The 15,203-nt window shown below is 56.3% G+C and overlaps 1 protein-coding gene across 1 annotated transcript in view; it reads right to left on the bottom strand.

The window, feature by feature from the left end:
- Cmip (c-Maf inducing protein) overlaps positions 1 to 14,768 on the bottom strand; it is a 199,469-nt gene extending 184,701 nt beyond the window's left edge. Inside the window, exon 1 of the mRNA XM_047527816.1 lies at positions 14,343 to 14,768. Coding sequence (XP_047383772.1) covers positions 14,343 to 14,639 — 297 coding nt within the window. The 5' untranslated portion in view covers positions 14,640 to 14,768. The remainder of the gene's footprint in view (positions 1 to 14,342) is intronic.
- Between the last annotated feature and the right edge of the window lie 435 nt (positions 14,769 to 15,203).

Consider the following 15,203-nt stretch of genomic DNA (forward strand, 5'->3'; position numbering starts at 1 on the left):
CATTTCTTCCTCACAATCCTGGGACCCGGGCACTGTAGCCTCCACTCCCAGACAAGGCTCAAGGGAGGTACGTGACCTACCCAAAGTTACGACCACTAAGACACAGAACTGGGATCCGAACGCCAATCCATGCACTGCAGTGCAAAACCCAGGTCCTGTCCATCACCCTACCTTGTGCAAACACCAACTTTTAGTCCAAAGTCATCTTGTCACAGCGAGCACCCCACGTGAAGAAGGCTCCACACCCAGGGGCTCCCCTGAGTCTAGACCTTGGGAGAGGCTGGACTGCATGGGGCTAGCAAGCAGGTATCCCTGCACCCATACAGTGACTAGTGAGGGCTGTCTCTGGGCTCACTGGGAGGACTGGTGATGCCAGGCTTGGTCAGCAACATCTCCCACAAGCCAGGCAAGGAGACGCTGCAGCATCCCTCATGAACTGGTCATCCCAGAACCAGACGACGTGCGGGTTCTCCTCCGACTCTGGCTGCCTCTGACTCTAACTACATAAATGTGTGAAGGGGGTAAGGGGCAAAGGGAAAACGGATTCATTTTCCAACTTGAGCCACAGCTGTATTTGGCCAAACCAAAGCTGACCGCCCAGCCAGTCCAGCACGTTCTGAGCCATATGGGAGAAGTGGAAAACTTCAAACCTGGGCCTTCAGGTCCAACAAGTCACCTGACCTACGCCAGAAGTTACAAAAGTATGGGTTTTGCAAACTCCTCACTGGTGAGTGCGCATGCTCACAGGGGACACCGTCAGGGTGACCCTGGCCAGACCCCTTGCTAACCAAAGCCTTGGCAAATGACTTCACCTCTCCTCGCGTGTGTCCTCCGCTCCAGGAAGTCTTCACCAGACGGCATGACAACCGAGTACAAAAGTGCATCGCCGGCCCCCACAGCAGCAGCGCCAGCACACCGCAGTTCTCCAAGGGGGAACACGTTTGGAAGAGCCCAGGACGGGAGGCCTCTGTCTTTCTCCCATGCGCAGAGCCATGCCCATTTGGTGGCCGTGTGCTCTGACGGGAAGAAGACCTGGAAACAACTCCACCCTCCCCACACTCCTGGTGTCAGCCAGGGTCCCAGGAGGAAACAGATGGCTGACACAAAATGGTGTGATCTGAGGAAATTTTAACAAAAGGACTGCAGACCGAGGCAAGGGAGGAGTGAGGGAAAGCGGCTTCTTCTACCTGGGGTGACCCATCGTCCCTAACTCAGGGGATCCTGTGATACAGAACTTCCTGTGTGGACCTCAGTCAGTCCTAGGCAAACCAAGACAGCGGCCCACCCTGCCTCTGCCCAAGTGTTCCTCCCACTAGGCACACAAACCTGGGCGAGGGGTGACCACAGGGCAGCTGTGCTGAGCTGCCCCCGGGGAGCTGGGGAATAGAACCCCACTGGCTCCCTCCTTCCTTATCTCCCCCCAGGCTCTCCACCAAGCCCACCCAGAGCCAGGGCCTAGAAGTTGCTGGTGAAGCCGGCAGTGCAGGTCCTCAGGCATGAGACAGAACGGAGGGCGTGGTGTCCAGGCAAATGCAGAGAAAGAACAGTCCAAAGGACCAGGGTCCCCCCTGGACACCACCTCTTAGAAAGCTCCACAGTGGGCCTGGTAGGAACTCGTGGCTCCCGGTCCTCATCCCACAGACAGGAAAGGACCTTCCCTCCCACCAGGAAGAACACACTAGAATCGGTGTTCCACAAACCCACGGTGGCAGATGGTTGGATCTCAGCATTCAAACATGGCTGGGCAGGGCCTAGAGGAAGAAGCCCCTGGTGGCAACAGAGACATGATGATGGGCTGACTGTGTAACAAGGCTAAGACCACCCAGCAAGCTGCCCCCAGAGAGGGTGGCTGCCCGGGCCCTGTCAAAAGCAGGTGCCTGGCCACAGTGGACCCAGGTGGAGGTCCAAGGCCAAGCAGGCTGATGGAGTGGGGTGAGGGGTCCTCTAACAACACAGGTGTACCCGATGAGCGCTGCAGGCAGCTTTCTCACATTGCTATGCTCAGACCGAGGCCGCCACTCAGATCCAGCGCATGTGTCAGGGGCAATATCGTTTAGAAAATAAAAGCAACTTTCAATTCTGTTTTTAAATCATATTTTCCAAGATCAAAATCTTATTTTCCAAGCACTGCTGCTGAAAGCTGAGGTGAAACCACCAATAATATCTTAATGCTCCCAACAGCAGGCTCCATCCTCTCAAGTCGGGAACTCGGCAGCTGGGGTTAGGACCTGGGCCGAGGGACCATTCCAGACTCCAAGACCTGGAGTTTCGGCATGTGGTCACAGTCATACCCTATAGGAGCCTCCTTTGACTCCAAGGCCACCAAACAGGACAGGGTCTCCCAAGTAAACAGATTTTTCTCTCTCTTCACAGCCTGGGTCCCCAGTGTTCCCCTTCAAGCAACATTGTCCATTCAAAGGTCTGTATTGACATCAGGGATTCTAGGGCAAATGAACTCCAAACCCTGCCTTCAAACTCAAGATCCCACAGGAAGTGGGCACAGGGGTAGGCACTGTACACAGCAGAGCTGACAGCAGGACCTGGCTAGCAGTGATGGGGATGGAGCTGTGGCAGTGTGTGCTTACTGAGCACTGGCTCCAGGTCCCCACTGTCCTTTAGCCCTTCCCAGGAAGTGTCTCCTCCATTCTCAAACAACCTGGGCCAGGTGCAGTGGTGCACACCTGTAATCCCAGCAAATCACAAGGCTGAGGCAGGAGGATCCCAAGTGCAAAGCCAGCCTCAGCAACTTGGCAAGACCCTAAGCAACTCAGTGAAACCCCGTAGGAAACTGACCTGGATCCCCCATCAGTTAACAGCCAACATGGAAGGTTTGAATCCAAAACCAAACTGGCCTGATGAGTGTCACCTTTCACAGAAGCACTGACCAAGGCCAGCAGAGTCTTTAACACCTCCTCTCCCCACCCCCAATCCCAATTCATAACTGACAACCAGTGTGTCAAGGTTTCAAAGTGAGGCTTCCCTGTTCCCTGATAAGGACTAAGTGTGCCTAGCTGGGCCCCCCAAGGGCTGCATTAGTCCCCAAGGGTTCTGCTTACCGCTGAGACAACAGAAGGGCCCCAGCCCCCTCCTCCATGCTGCTCCCTGCCTGGCCTGAGACCTCTGTTCCTCTGAGTCTGCTGACAAGACCATGCACAACTCCAAACCTTCCCTCTCATATCTGCGGATGTAGTTCCATTAGTTCCAAAAAGCAGAGGGTCTCACTGCACCACCTTGGGTAGAGTTTGGGTCCAGCAGGTGACAGTCTCTGGAAAGCCAAGGAGTCAGATGGCCAACAGACTGCTGGCTCTCCATCCCCGACGAAACCTGATTCCACTCAGAGAGGATGCAAGAAGCAGGTTTCAAGGCATCTTCCTGACATCGAAACTATCTAAAGCTCATATTCTCTCTCTCTCTCTCTCTCTCTCTAATAGCATGATGCAACTCTCTTTTCAACCACCCAGATCTCTGAAGTCCCAAATCATCAGGGTACAAGTAGGGACAGGGGTGAGGGTCAGGGTGAGTCACTCAGGTGATCAAAGGTAAGGACTCTTGCTAATGCCCTGGCCAGCCCAGGGTCTCCTCCTGGGGACAGGGGACAAGTCTCATGTGGCTCTTGGTCCCACCACTCAGACACAGGGAGGGCTGATTCTGCGGCCTCAGCTTTCACGACCCCTCCAGGGGCCTGAGCTGGCAGCTCTGCCAAGGGTGGCTGCTGGTGGGGGCCACAATTGCACCCTTGAACTCAGTGATTCTCATCTGGGGGCAATGTGGCCCTGGGGACATGTGGCAGCATCCACTGACCAGCTGTTACACCTGTGGGGAGCAGCGTCCTGATATCTAGGGATGCTGTTCAACATCCCATGGTGCCCAGGGCAGACCCTGCTGTCTACAGGTCGAGGGAGCCCTCAGCTAGTTAGCGTACAACTGCTGAGCCTATATTAAGGGCTCGGTACGGGGACATGGCATTAAAGACACCGAGATGTGCTGCATCCACCGCGCATGCACTCCAGGGAAGGAGCAAAGATGACTCCACCCCTGTTAACAGGGGCAACTTCTGGGGGGCAGGGCTGGGGGAGAATTTCTCTCCCTTTGTTTCATGAGATCATCATAATCACTGTGCGTCATTTTTGCTGTTTTACAAGTGGAGAGGTGAACAGCTGGTAGAAAGATGAGATAGGAGAAGGCTTCCCAGGCCACCCAGCTGGGGAAGTGCCACACTCGGAGGGAGCAAGTCCCACTCTAACCAGGGGAGGTGGCCCTCATAGGCCTCCAAGGCAATGGAGAGGCACTAAGTAGGCCAGCACTCAGAGGCAAGGGACAGCCTTGCTCCCAACCTCCCCCGTGGCTCTTCGAAGGCAGGTCTGCAGGAAGATGGATGCACTCTGGTCTGTAACACCCCCTGCTTGGTCCCTAGCTCCCTCTTCGGCAAGACCCTCCTTCTCAGCACGGAGGCATCCACGCCCAGCTTGAGACCTTTCCAACATTCTGCTCTTGAGCCTCAACACCTTGCCACCGGCCACGTGCAGTTATGACACTCGGGGGCTAGACAGCCCTGGAACAGACACAGCTCCGCTGGAGGCTCGTGTGTAATCAGGGACTTCACTCACAGGACTAGACGAGCGCTTACCTACCTGAGTCTCAGGATGCGCCTGGCACACAGGAAGGGCTATACAGGGGTCAGATGTCATCCCCACTGCCTTGCTGGTAATTCAGTCTTGCTGCCACAATCCTGTGGAGTCACTGCAGCCTTTGGAGGCCACTGGCTCTGGGTTCCACTTGTGTAACTTTAAACTCTCGAAATCTCAGTTTCCCCTCCTAGCACGTGGGGATGATGTGGGGATTAAATGCACAAATTCGGTTAAGAGACCCCAGTTAAGGGCCTGGAGGAAGTGATCATTATTACCCTGGGGTCGCACTCGCTCCTCCTTGGAGGTGCACGTCACTGGGCTATCTGCCCCCCAAGCCCAGCAGCCACCGTTTTTGCTTTCCTGCCCCTGAAGCAAGCCTCAGTCATAAGGTCACGAAACATGAACCAGTCAGAGCAACACACGTCAACAAGTCACAGTTCCCCTTTCCAACAGGAGAGCCCTGCCCCTGCTCCCACGACCCCAAACACTTCCTCACTGCAGACACAAAGTCAAACGCCACCCCTTTGTCACCTGCTGGGTGTCCAGCTGTCTCCTGCCCTGGGCCACAGCCCACTGGGATCACCATTCCAAGAGCCCAGGCTTATTCTAGACCAGTACCCAGGCCTCAAGGAAAGGAAGGTGTGAGAAGGGGTGCCCTGGAGGCCAGGAGTGAAGCACAGGGTTAGGGCCTGGGATTCCAAGCACTGGAGGTCCCTGGTGGAAAGCCCGCCAGGACCTGCCTGGCCCTGCCACTGTGACTTCACAGGCTGCAGTAGGGGGCCAGGAATCCATGCACCTGTGTCCACACAGAGGCGGGCTGTGCACACCATGTTCAGGGCACCATGTTGAAGATGCTACATGCACGCTGTCCTTCAGCTGGACCACAGCCCTGGAGCAAGGGAGAGGTGTGACATGCCTGGAACCAGAGAGGCATGCAGGCTATGAGGAAGCCGGGTAGAGATGTCAAGTGTCTTTCTCCCTGGGTGGTCTCTCCCTGGAGGGCTCTCCCGGCAAGGCAACTGCAGGCCTCGTTTGCTTTCATGCACTCATCCATCCACTCTTTCATCCAAATAACATCTGCTGAGGCACTGCCTCAGTTTCCCCATCTGTAAAATGGAAAGAGTAACAATATCCTATGGGGTTGTAGGCTCACCAATGTATATCCCTCCAAGAGCAGCACCTAGCAAAAGGAAACACTAATCGCACACAGTGGCCATTGTGTGGTCACTACTGTAACTGACCACCAGACCCCAGGGAATCAGAGGTCCCTGAAGCTTCCCGGCAGAAACATCCTCAGTTTCTCCACTTGGTCAACCACCACCACATGTCCTGCAAGTGGTCATCAGGGCCCTCCCGCCACTTGAGTGAACACGGGTAGTCCCTGAACCACCAGGCCTTGGCAGACCTGGCTGTCTACCACTCCTGTGCCCCTGGTGCGCACCACTGGATAATGGCGCAGCCTCCCAGAGCAGGGGAGGCCTCTGTCCTTTTGCCCCGATAGTGCCTCTGCCCATTCTCACCTGTGACCACCATCCCATCTCCACCAGTCTCAATCCCACCTCTGCCTACCCAGATGGGCCTCTCCTATGAAGGCCTTCCATGCCCAAGATGGCATTACTTCCTCCCACAAAGAGAAGGACAAGGCACAAACCTCGCTGAGGACCTGTGCTCTGCTCTGCAGCATACTGCGATCTGCAGTCACCCCCACTTAGCTGCGAGCCCGTTGGGAGGAAGCCCTTCCCGACCCAGCCGGTGTAGTTCTTGGGGGTGCCGGCTCTGCAGGCGCAGCCCTGGTGCTCCATTCATAAACACATGCCTGCAAATACTCGCCATTCACTCCCAACTCCAGGCCACTGAACTCCCTGGAAAATTCACAAAAACATATCTGGTAAACATTTAACTGCCAGGTCTGCTTCCATCCACCTCAGATGTTTCTGCAGAAGGCTGAAGTAATTTCACACCCATCCAGCAGACACGGTACGTACACCGACGCACACAAAGGAGCATGGGGTCACGCCTGGCTTTGACTCCCAGCTCCACCTCCTCCCGATTCCCGCAGAGTCTCCATCATGGAGTCTGTCAAATGGGAATAATGCCTGCCCCATGAGATGGCTCTGAAGACGAAGTGACACACCAGGTGTGCAAGCAACAGAGCTGCAATCAAGACGCAGCGCCCAGGTCTTGCGACAAGTTCTTACCCTCTTGAATTCCCCACCAGAGAAGGTTGCAGGCGTTCCCAACCCACCAACAACCTCCAGCTCAGGAACAAGAGGAACACTTGTCTGAATTTCCTTTCTAGGGAAGCAGCTCTGCTGTGGGGGCACTGGCAAGCTCGAGACCCCCGACATGTGCCGAGGAGGCTGGGCTGGGAGGCATCACTTCTTCAGCCTCTTTTCCTCCTGGACACTCCCCCAAACACATTTCCAGCCTACCCTCATCTGTATCCCCTCTCTTGCCCCACCTCCCTCGGTGGAGGCTACAGGAAGAGACAGCCTTCACAGTGGGAAGGAGCCTGGGTACCCACGAGACCAGGTGGGACAGCACCCTCTGGGCGCCCCACCGACTATGCTGCGAGCAAGACGTAAACGCTATATGAAGCCACCCAGATAGGGTGCTGTTTGTCACAGCAGCTAGCTCACCCTGACAGTCCATTTTATACATCAGCTACACATCCTCCCTGGGGAACAGAGTCACCTGGGCTGCACAGGGAGTCAAAATAAGAGGCAGGGGAGCCAGGCCTGGGTTTGTCCAGACTGCACACTCCATTTTCAGCTATGCTGGACCACTAAGGTGCTTGGGACTGGCCCAGGACACCCAAGAAAGCCAGCCTCCGGGAGGTCCGGTGTCTCTTCCCTCTTCACGTGACCCCACCTGGGCCAGCCCGAGGAAGCACCTGCCCTGCCTGATTCCCACAGGTCCACACACCTGGCACTGAAGAATCCAGCTCATCTGCTTCCTTCCAAAAGGGGTCGCCCGCCTCATCGCGATGCTCTGATCTCGGAGCCACTGAAACCGCACGGCCAGGCCCACAAGCTGGCGCTGGAGGCTGGAGCTGGGAGTGAGTCCCAGCTGGGTGAAGCCAGGGTGAATTAGGGGAGTCTAGAGCCAGGATGCTGGGAACCCAGTTACTGACGAAGGGAGCGAGCTTCTTTTTAAAAGTTTTGCTGGGCTGTGTAATTTGTAATTTAAGAGCCTCTTAAAGCACCACTACAAAGGTCTGCATGATTTACTGGGAGGAAGCCAGGTTTTTAAAAAAGAAAGAAAACACACCCAACAGAGCATGAGGATGGAAACCTAGGGCCAAGGGCTGCCCCTGCACCCAGCCCACTTTGGAGCTCACTAAGTTTTCTTTAACAGATCCCAGCTCCTGGAGAATGGGGGAAGGGAAACCAATCAGAGACCACTTACAGTGTGCCCAGCATTTTAGGGTAATTTCTAAGTCCCATCCAGCCTCAGGGCCTTTGCACTCACCGCTCTCTCTACCTGGAATACTCTTCCCCAGGTCAGTATCACAAAGCAGCAGGCTCCCAGTGCCCCTTTCCCTGACACCTGCCCGCCTGGCTTTCCCCAGGCTCACTATTGCCAGAGTTTGCATTGACTCGCTTAGCCATTCACTGTCCTCCTGATCTGCTGGAGGCAGGCACAAGCAACCTGCAGCCTTACCTCCCTTGACCCTGACACCAAGCCTAGAAGGAAATCCCTATAATCTTCACCTTACAGATAAGGGCAGGGTTTGGGTGACCTGCCCAAGGTCACCATCTGGGAAGTCAGAGGCAGAACTGAAGCTCACCTGGGTCCTCCCACAATCCTCTGCCGGGTCTGCCATCTCCTCCCACTACCTCAGTGCCACCCAGCACCAGTAACTGCTCCATGGCGGTGGGAAAAAAAAACAGCTCCTAAGACGGGAACCAATCCCAGCCCCAGAAACTTTTTCTGTGATGTCCTTTGCTCAAAACGCACAGCAGGCACCGCCCCCTGCAGGTGCTGGCACCCCCACCGACTCCACACCCCACATTACGGCACCCCCACCGACTCCACACCCCACATTATTTGGGGCTCCACTGGCCTAAGCAAAGCTCCCCTGCAAAGTGTGCACAGCCCCACTCAGCGCGGCTGACACAATGGAGCTTCCTCCCCAAGCTGAGAGTGGGGAAGAGAAACTCTCACTTCCTCCTTTCTCCCCAGGGGCCCAAGCAGCCTGGCTTCCACTCTGGGCAAAGCAGGAAGTCCAGGGACAAAAATGATGCTCTCAGGTAGAGCAGCTCAGACCCTTGTCCTCAGGGTGGGGTCGGGGTCCCTGTGAGAGTCCCAGGTTCACCTGTGTTCCGCTGAGGGAGGGCCAGCTCACCCTTCCCAAAGAGGCAAAGGTTAAAATTATCAAAATAGGAACAACTGCACTAAGTAAAACTGCAGGTGTCCTGTCTGAAATAGCAAACAACTAGGCCTAACATCAATGTCCATCAATAGGGGATGGCACACCCACTCCACAGCAAGCCTCAACATCAGAAGTTACATGGCTGTCAAAAAGGAGAGAGAAGCTACATATACTCCAATATGAATGATCTCTAAACACAGCGTCCAGTGAACAGTAACTGTACCTGCTGAGAACAGTCAGCAGGACACACAAAAAGAGGGTTTGATAACAGTAAGGAGGCGTTTTAGGGACATGGAGACAATGTGAACATACTGGATATGCACACAAATGCTTCGATTACAGGCAGGGGTATTAGGGGTGTTTTTTTTTTTTTTTTTTTTTTAAGAAACGAGCCTGTGCCCCTGAGGAATTTTTCTTAAACTGCTTGCAACAATCCCGGTGCCTTCTTTTATAGCAGATCTGCTCAACACCCCTAAATTTCCCCAATGCACAGTCCCTCTCAGGAGGCTCTTCTCTGGAGACTGGCCATTTTTAAATAACAATAATCTCTTCCATTTGTAGAAAATCTCACGAAGCTTTCAGGAAAAGTAGGAAACCAGGAGTTGGAATATGATTCAAATGTCCCAATCTACTGTGTGCTAGCTGTCCTAGCAGGTGGTTATTTGAGTTCTCCATCGTACAGCAACCCATAACTGAAGCAGGACCATGGCCCACAGATGGAGAAGAATCCAAGCCCATCAAAGGAGAGCAATATGTGAAAGCCATGTAGCCAGGAAGTGGGACCCTCGGCCCCCAGCCCAGTGCCACGTGAGAACACAACCCAAGTTCGTTCCGCCCCACAGAAGGGACACCCTACGCGGGCCGGGCTGCCTCGCTTAATCTCATTCAATCCTTTAATCAAAGGCATAACCTGCCCATCTCAAATATCCATTCCAACAAAACACCCAGGGAGTCCCCCTGGGAAGAATAAAGTCCTGGCTGGTCCACAGAGGTGGCCAGTCTGCTGTCCTCTTGCCAGTGCAGGGGTGCCCTGTGACATTTCTGGGGATGTCTTGGCCACTAGGCTTCCTGAGCTTTGCCCCAGACGATGCCCCAGAAATACCAGATCCCCCTACCAAGGGAGGCATCAAGGAGCAGGTAGGACCAAGCCATCTGGGGGCCCAGCCGGCCACACCTTGCCTCCCTCACAGGCTGGCAGAAAGCACGGCCACTCACAGGGAGGCACCCGCTACCTGGACTGGCGCAACGTTGCTGCTCCCAGAAAGGGTTTCTGTCCTAAAATGCACTCCATTACTACAGGCTGGGAAGACAGACTCCCGAGGCCAGTGACAGAGAAGTTTGATGTTTGGGCCTCTCTTGCTCCGTACCCCCATTGCCAATCAGACAAGTTGTCTAGGAGACAGATTTGATGAAATCAAAAAAAAAAAAAAAAAAAAAGTTTGTTTACTAACTGCCATGAAAAACACCAAACACACCAAAGAAGGGAAGGACAGGCACAGGGAGGAAGGGCACATGTGACAAAAAACCAACACGCATATATGCACACACACAGATAGGTTCCAGGATTGGTGACTACGCTGGAGGACAAATTTTAGTACTCAAGTAGAAGCCACAGCATCTGGACCTTTAACTCAGCTCAGATATGCCACACAGTAGGTCTTTGCAAGCACATGCTAAACAAAGTCCACGTTCAGAGGACAGACGATCCCCTTGTCCCACTCCCACCCTGAGACTGCCCGACTAAAGAGACCAGTGGAATGCAGGAGGCTTGTCTGCCCATCGCTGACATGATGCCCAGAAGCATTTCAGTCCAGCAACAGTGGTGAAAATTTAAGAACCAGCCATGGGTGAATGCAGCTTGAGGACAAGGAAAACCACTGTCACTTCTGCCCCAACCCCTGCAAGTAAAGGACTCCGGGGATTAGACCCACCATTCTCAGACACCATTGGCCACATTTTTTTAAAAGTAAGATGAAATAAAAGGTAAGCAGCTTGCTCGTGCTTCCTTGGTGCAGAGGAAACAAAGACTAGACAAAGCCCTCCGCCAGCGGACAAACACGTTCAGCAGGTGATCAAACCCAACCCAGGGACCAGCACAGCAAAATGGATTCTGGTGTTGCTGAGAGCGACGCTGATGCACAACTCCTGGATGCTGATTACAACCCCACCGGTGACTGCCCGAAGAGCCCAGGGAGGCCCAGGGGCTGGAAGTTTGGATGCAAAAGGGAACGATGCACCACATCCAGATCAGGGTGGGCAGGCAGGCCCTTTCTAAGAGGGTCGCCAGGGCCTCACCACCTCCCCTCCCAATCAGCCTGAGCTTCCTCCTTTGTTTACGAGCCTTCAGGATCCAAAGTCTCTAAGCACAGGGCACATCAAACCTGGCTGCCTGTCACAAGATATGCCGGGCACACTGTTGGCTCTGCAATGATTTAATCAGTAACCAGCCCAAGAGACCAGGCACAGGGCAGGCTGTGACCCGACCCACAGAGGGCAAAGTTTACAGCCAGGCCAGGGAAGGGGCATCAGGTCCCACAGCACCAGGGTCCTTTTTCAGTCTCCCGCTAGGAACCAAGAGAGGTTCAGACTAGAGGTGCGCCCCGTTAAAGCCACCAGTCTGACAGGACTGGCAGCCCCCACCAGCTTGCACCAGCCTAATGCAGCTGTGGTCCTGGAAGCCTGGTCTTCACTGCTCACGATTCAGTTAACTGGATCCATGCAGACAAACTCCGCAGACAGTTTGGGGAAAAGAGTGTATTTGATTTGTTTATTGGTTTGAATCCAGATCAATCATTCTGGGTCTATTCCTGAAGCCCACACAATTAACTGGATAATTACCAAATGCTTCTGACTTGGGCTTCAAAATCAGCCACATACGCTTCTTGGGAGAACACACCCTATGTGAAACATACCTGATCTATGGGCAGCTCAAGGCTAGCAGGGAACACTGCAAAGCCACAAGGCTGCAAAGGGTTTCTGTTGTAGTGAAAGGCACTCAAATTCACCTTTGTTTCATTTGGGCTGATATTTCTCAACAGAGTGCTTGGACGCAATATAAAATGCAGACAGATTACATAATGCCCAGGCCTTTGGGAAACCCCACAGGGGCTCCTGTGCTTCCTGAGAGCCTGGACACCAACCAGGTGTTTCACCACAGACCAGGTCCCCGGTGGCAATCCCAACCCCACCTCTTCCCTGGAGGCTACTACTTCGGCCTCCCTGCTGGTCTGAAGCGGCCCCACCACCACACTCACAGGCCCTGAGGGCAGGGGGAGCCTTGGACCTCACTGGAACCCCCCTGGAGCAAGAGCTAGATTGAAGGATGCCCCGCCCACAGCATTTGGTGGAGAAAGGCGGTGGAGAGGGGACCGCGCCAGCCCACTGGCTCTTCTTCCTAGTTCCTCTTCCCACATTTCCTAATGCCAGGGCAAAGCTCCGCCAAGACAATACTTGTTCCATGGATAACCCTGAGTCCCAGTACTGGAAATCACAGGTGCTCTTCAGGAAGGCACAAGCTACCAAAGGTGCCAGCACCTTGGCTGGCCAAGGTGGGCAAGGGGCCTCTGGCTGCTTAAGAATGCAGGCGCAGCTTCAGTCCCTTTTCCTTTCCACTCCCTCTCAAACGTGCCTCTTGAGCAACCAGGGTGAGCTGGGGGCCTCTGGCCTCCAGAGCTGGCTTCCCCCAAACCAGGAAGACCAGCAGCAGAGCAATGCATACTCCTGGCTTCTCCCACGGGAGCAGGGGCTCAGCCTGTCCTTCCCACAGCAGGTCACTGTCCTCTCAACTATTTTCCTCTTGCCCTCCATCTCCTTTCATTTTGAAGGGTGGCAGACAAAAAAGAACAAAGCTCAGTAAAGCCCACCAGCCAGGTGAAAATTCTGAAGCCAGACTTCAGAGCCCAGGCAGGGAGAGGCCACCAGAGCCTTCTGAATTGGAAACCTTCGGGGCTGGTAAATTTGAGGAAGCTCTCCCTCCATCAAATGAAAAGCCAAACACCGAGGCCTGTGGCTAGAGGCAGGTTTGAGAACACGCACCAGCCTGGAAGCAGGACCCAACCGCCTCACGGCAGCCAGTGATCCTGCCTGAGAAAGCAGGCTGCAGATACTGCACCAGCTGCCCACAGGGAAGAAAAAAATAGGTGTTCTAAGCACGTCGGACCCAAAATTCAGAATAAAAGTCCATGTGTGTTTCAACTCTCTGGGGGCTGGGTTGGGGGGCAGAATCAGGAGTAGGATTCTTGGGCTAACTTTTCCCCCTCCCCATTCCTTGGAGCATGTGTCATGGCCTGTGACACACTGCCAAGGGAACATGGATGCCGGGGGAAATGTCTACACACGCTACACGCTTGTGACATGCCATGTAAGCGACACCCTGTTTCCTGGCTGGGCTTTCTGGCACAGGTGTGGGCAGGCGCTGGATTCTGCCCCCTCCCACTGTGCTTAGTAAACAGGATTCCAGCTGCCCTGGGGGGGAGTGTGCATTCTGGGCAAGACTAGGCCCCCTCTCCCAAGAGGATGGGACCCCCACAGCCAAGCTCAGGCCAAGCCAGAGGCCGTACTTGAAACTGTCCTTGTTTCAAAACACAAAGCATCCTGTTCAGGCTCCTACCCGCCACCCCTCTCCCCCCCCTGAGCCCACCACAGCTGTCTTTCTCCAGGAAGAAGGCCACCATTTGCAGATTCGATTTCAAAAGGAGATCTGTGGATTCTCCTCTCCCATCTCATCAAGCTGACCGGGCCCCAGCCACAGAGTGAAAAACAATAACAATAACAAAATAGGTCCTCCAGCGACAAAACACACGCGCACACACACTCCACACACAATGCAAGCCCAGCTTACACCACAACTTGACCCCCCAGGTCTGAGATGTTCCAGGACCCCCGGCCCCCTCCCCCGCCACCCTCCCAATGTGCGAATGAGATTTTCAGAAAGGGAAGCACCCAGTTCTGCCTGCCAGTCCGGGCAGGAAAAGAATAAAGGACGGGCAAAGCGAAGAAAGGAACTGGTTTTCTGGGAATCCTCCGGGTCTGGGGGCTTTAAGGTTCCCTCTCCCTCTCTCTCTTTTTTTTTTTTTTTTTCCGCTTTATGGTCTGGGTTGTTTTGTTTTCCCTGAAGCTCGGATCCAGATGGGCCACGGGTTTCCAGAAAGGGAACTCCACCACCCTCAGGGCCCGGCCGGGTCCATCCCGCGGTCCCCGGCAGCAGGGACGGAGGGGCCGGCGCGCCGGGTCCCGGGCACCGGCGCAGCCCAGCCTGCGCTCGGGGGTCCCGGGCGGGCGCGGCGGGGCGCGGCGGGGGCGCGGGTCCGCCGGGGCGGCGCGGGCGCCGGGCGACTCACCGTGGCGGACGCCAGGCTGTTGTCGGCCAGCGTTAGGTGGTGCGGCTCCCAGCGCCTCAGGAATTTCGAGGTGAGGATCTTGCTGAGAAAGGTCCGCGGGTGCCGGATGACACAGACCTGGATGTCGCCCTCCTGCAGCAGTTTGTACCTCATCCCGTTGCAGAGCAGCAGGGCCCGGCGGCAGGGCACGGCGCCCATCTTCGTGCCCTCGGGGGCCGACACGTCGCCCCCCAGCAGCGGCTTGGTCTCCTCGATCTGCCGGGGGTCGCCGCCGCCCGCGCTGCTGGTCAGATCCATGGCCGGCGGGGGCGGGGGCCGCGCGCGGAGCGGGGCGGCGCTGGCTCTGGGCGGCGGGGCCCCCGGATCCGGGGCCCGCACCCCCCCACCGCGCGCGAGGGTGGGGGGGCGGGGGGCGGCGCGCCGGGGGGCGGGCGCGGGGGCGGCGGCGGCGGCGCGCGGCGCTTCCTGCGGCGGCCGGCTTCCTCCTAGCTCGTCGGGTGCATGCTCGGCGCGGACGGCTCGGGCGGCGGGCGGCGGGCGCGGGCGCGGGCCGGGCGGCGGCGGCGGGGGCGGGGGCCGCGGCCGGCGGGCGGGCGGGCGGCGGGCGTGTCTCGGCCCGCGCCGCCGCGCGCTGTGCAGTGCGTGTGTCCGCGTCCGTCCGCGAGTGCCTGCGGGCGGGGGCCGCGCCGGCTGCCGGGGAGATTGCGGGAGCGCTCGCGCCCGCGCGATTGGTCCCCGCGGGGTCATGTGCCCGCCCCTCTGACGTCAATGGCGGCAACGGCGGCGGCCGCCGCGGCTTCGGCCTCTCGCAGGCGGAGCCCGCGGCCGGGCGGGGACGAGAGGCGGGCGCGGCCCGACGGG

This window comes from Sciurus carolinensis, chromosome 16 (assembly GCF_902686445.1).
Source record: "Sciurus carolinensis chromosome 16, mSciCar1.2, whole genome shotgun sequence".
NCBI classification, from domain to species: Eukaryota; Metazoa; Chordata; class Mammalia; order Rodentia; family Sciuridae; genus Sciurus; species Sciurus carolinensis.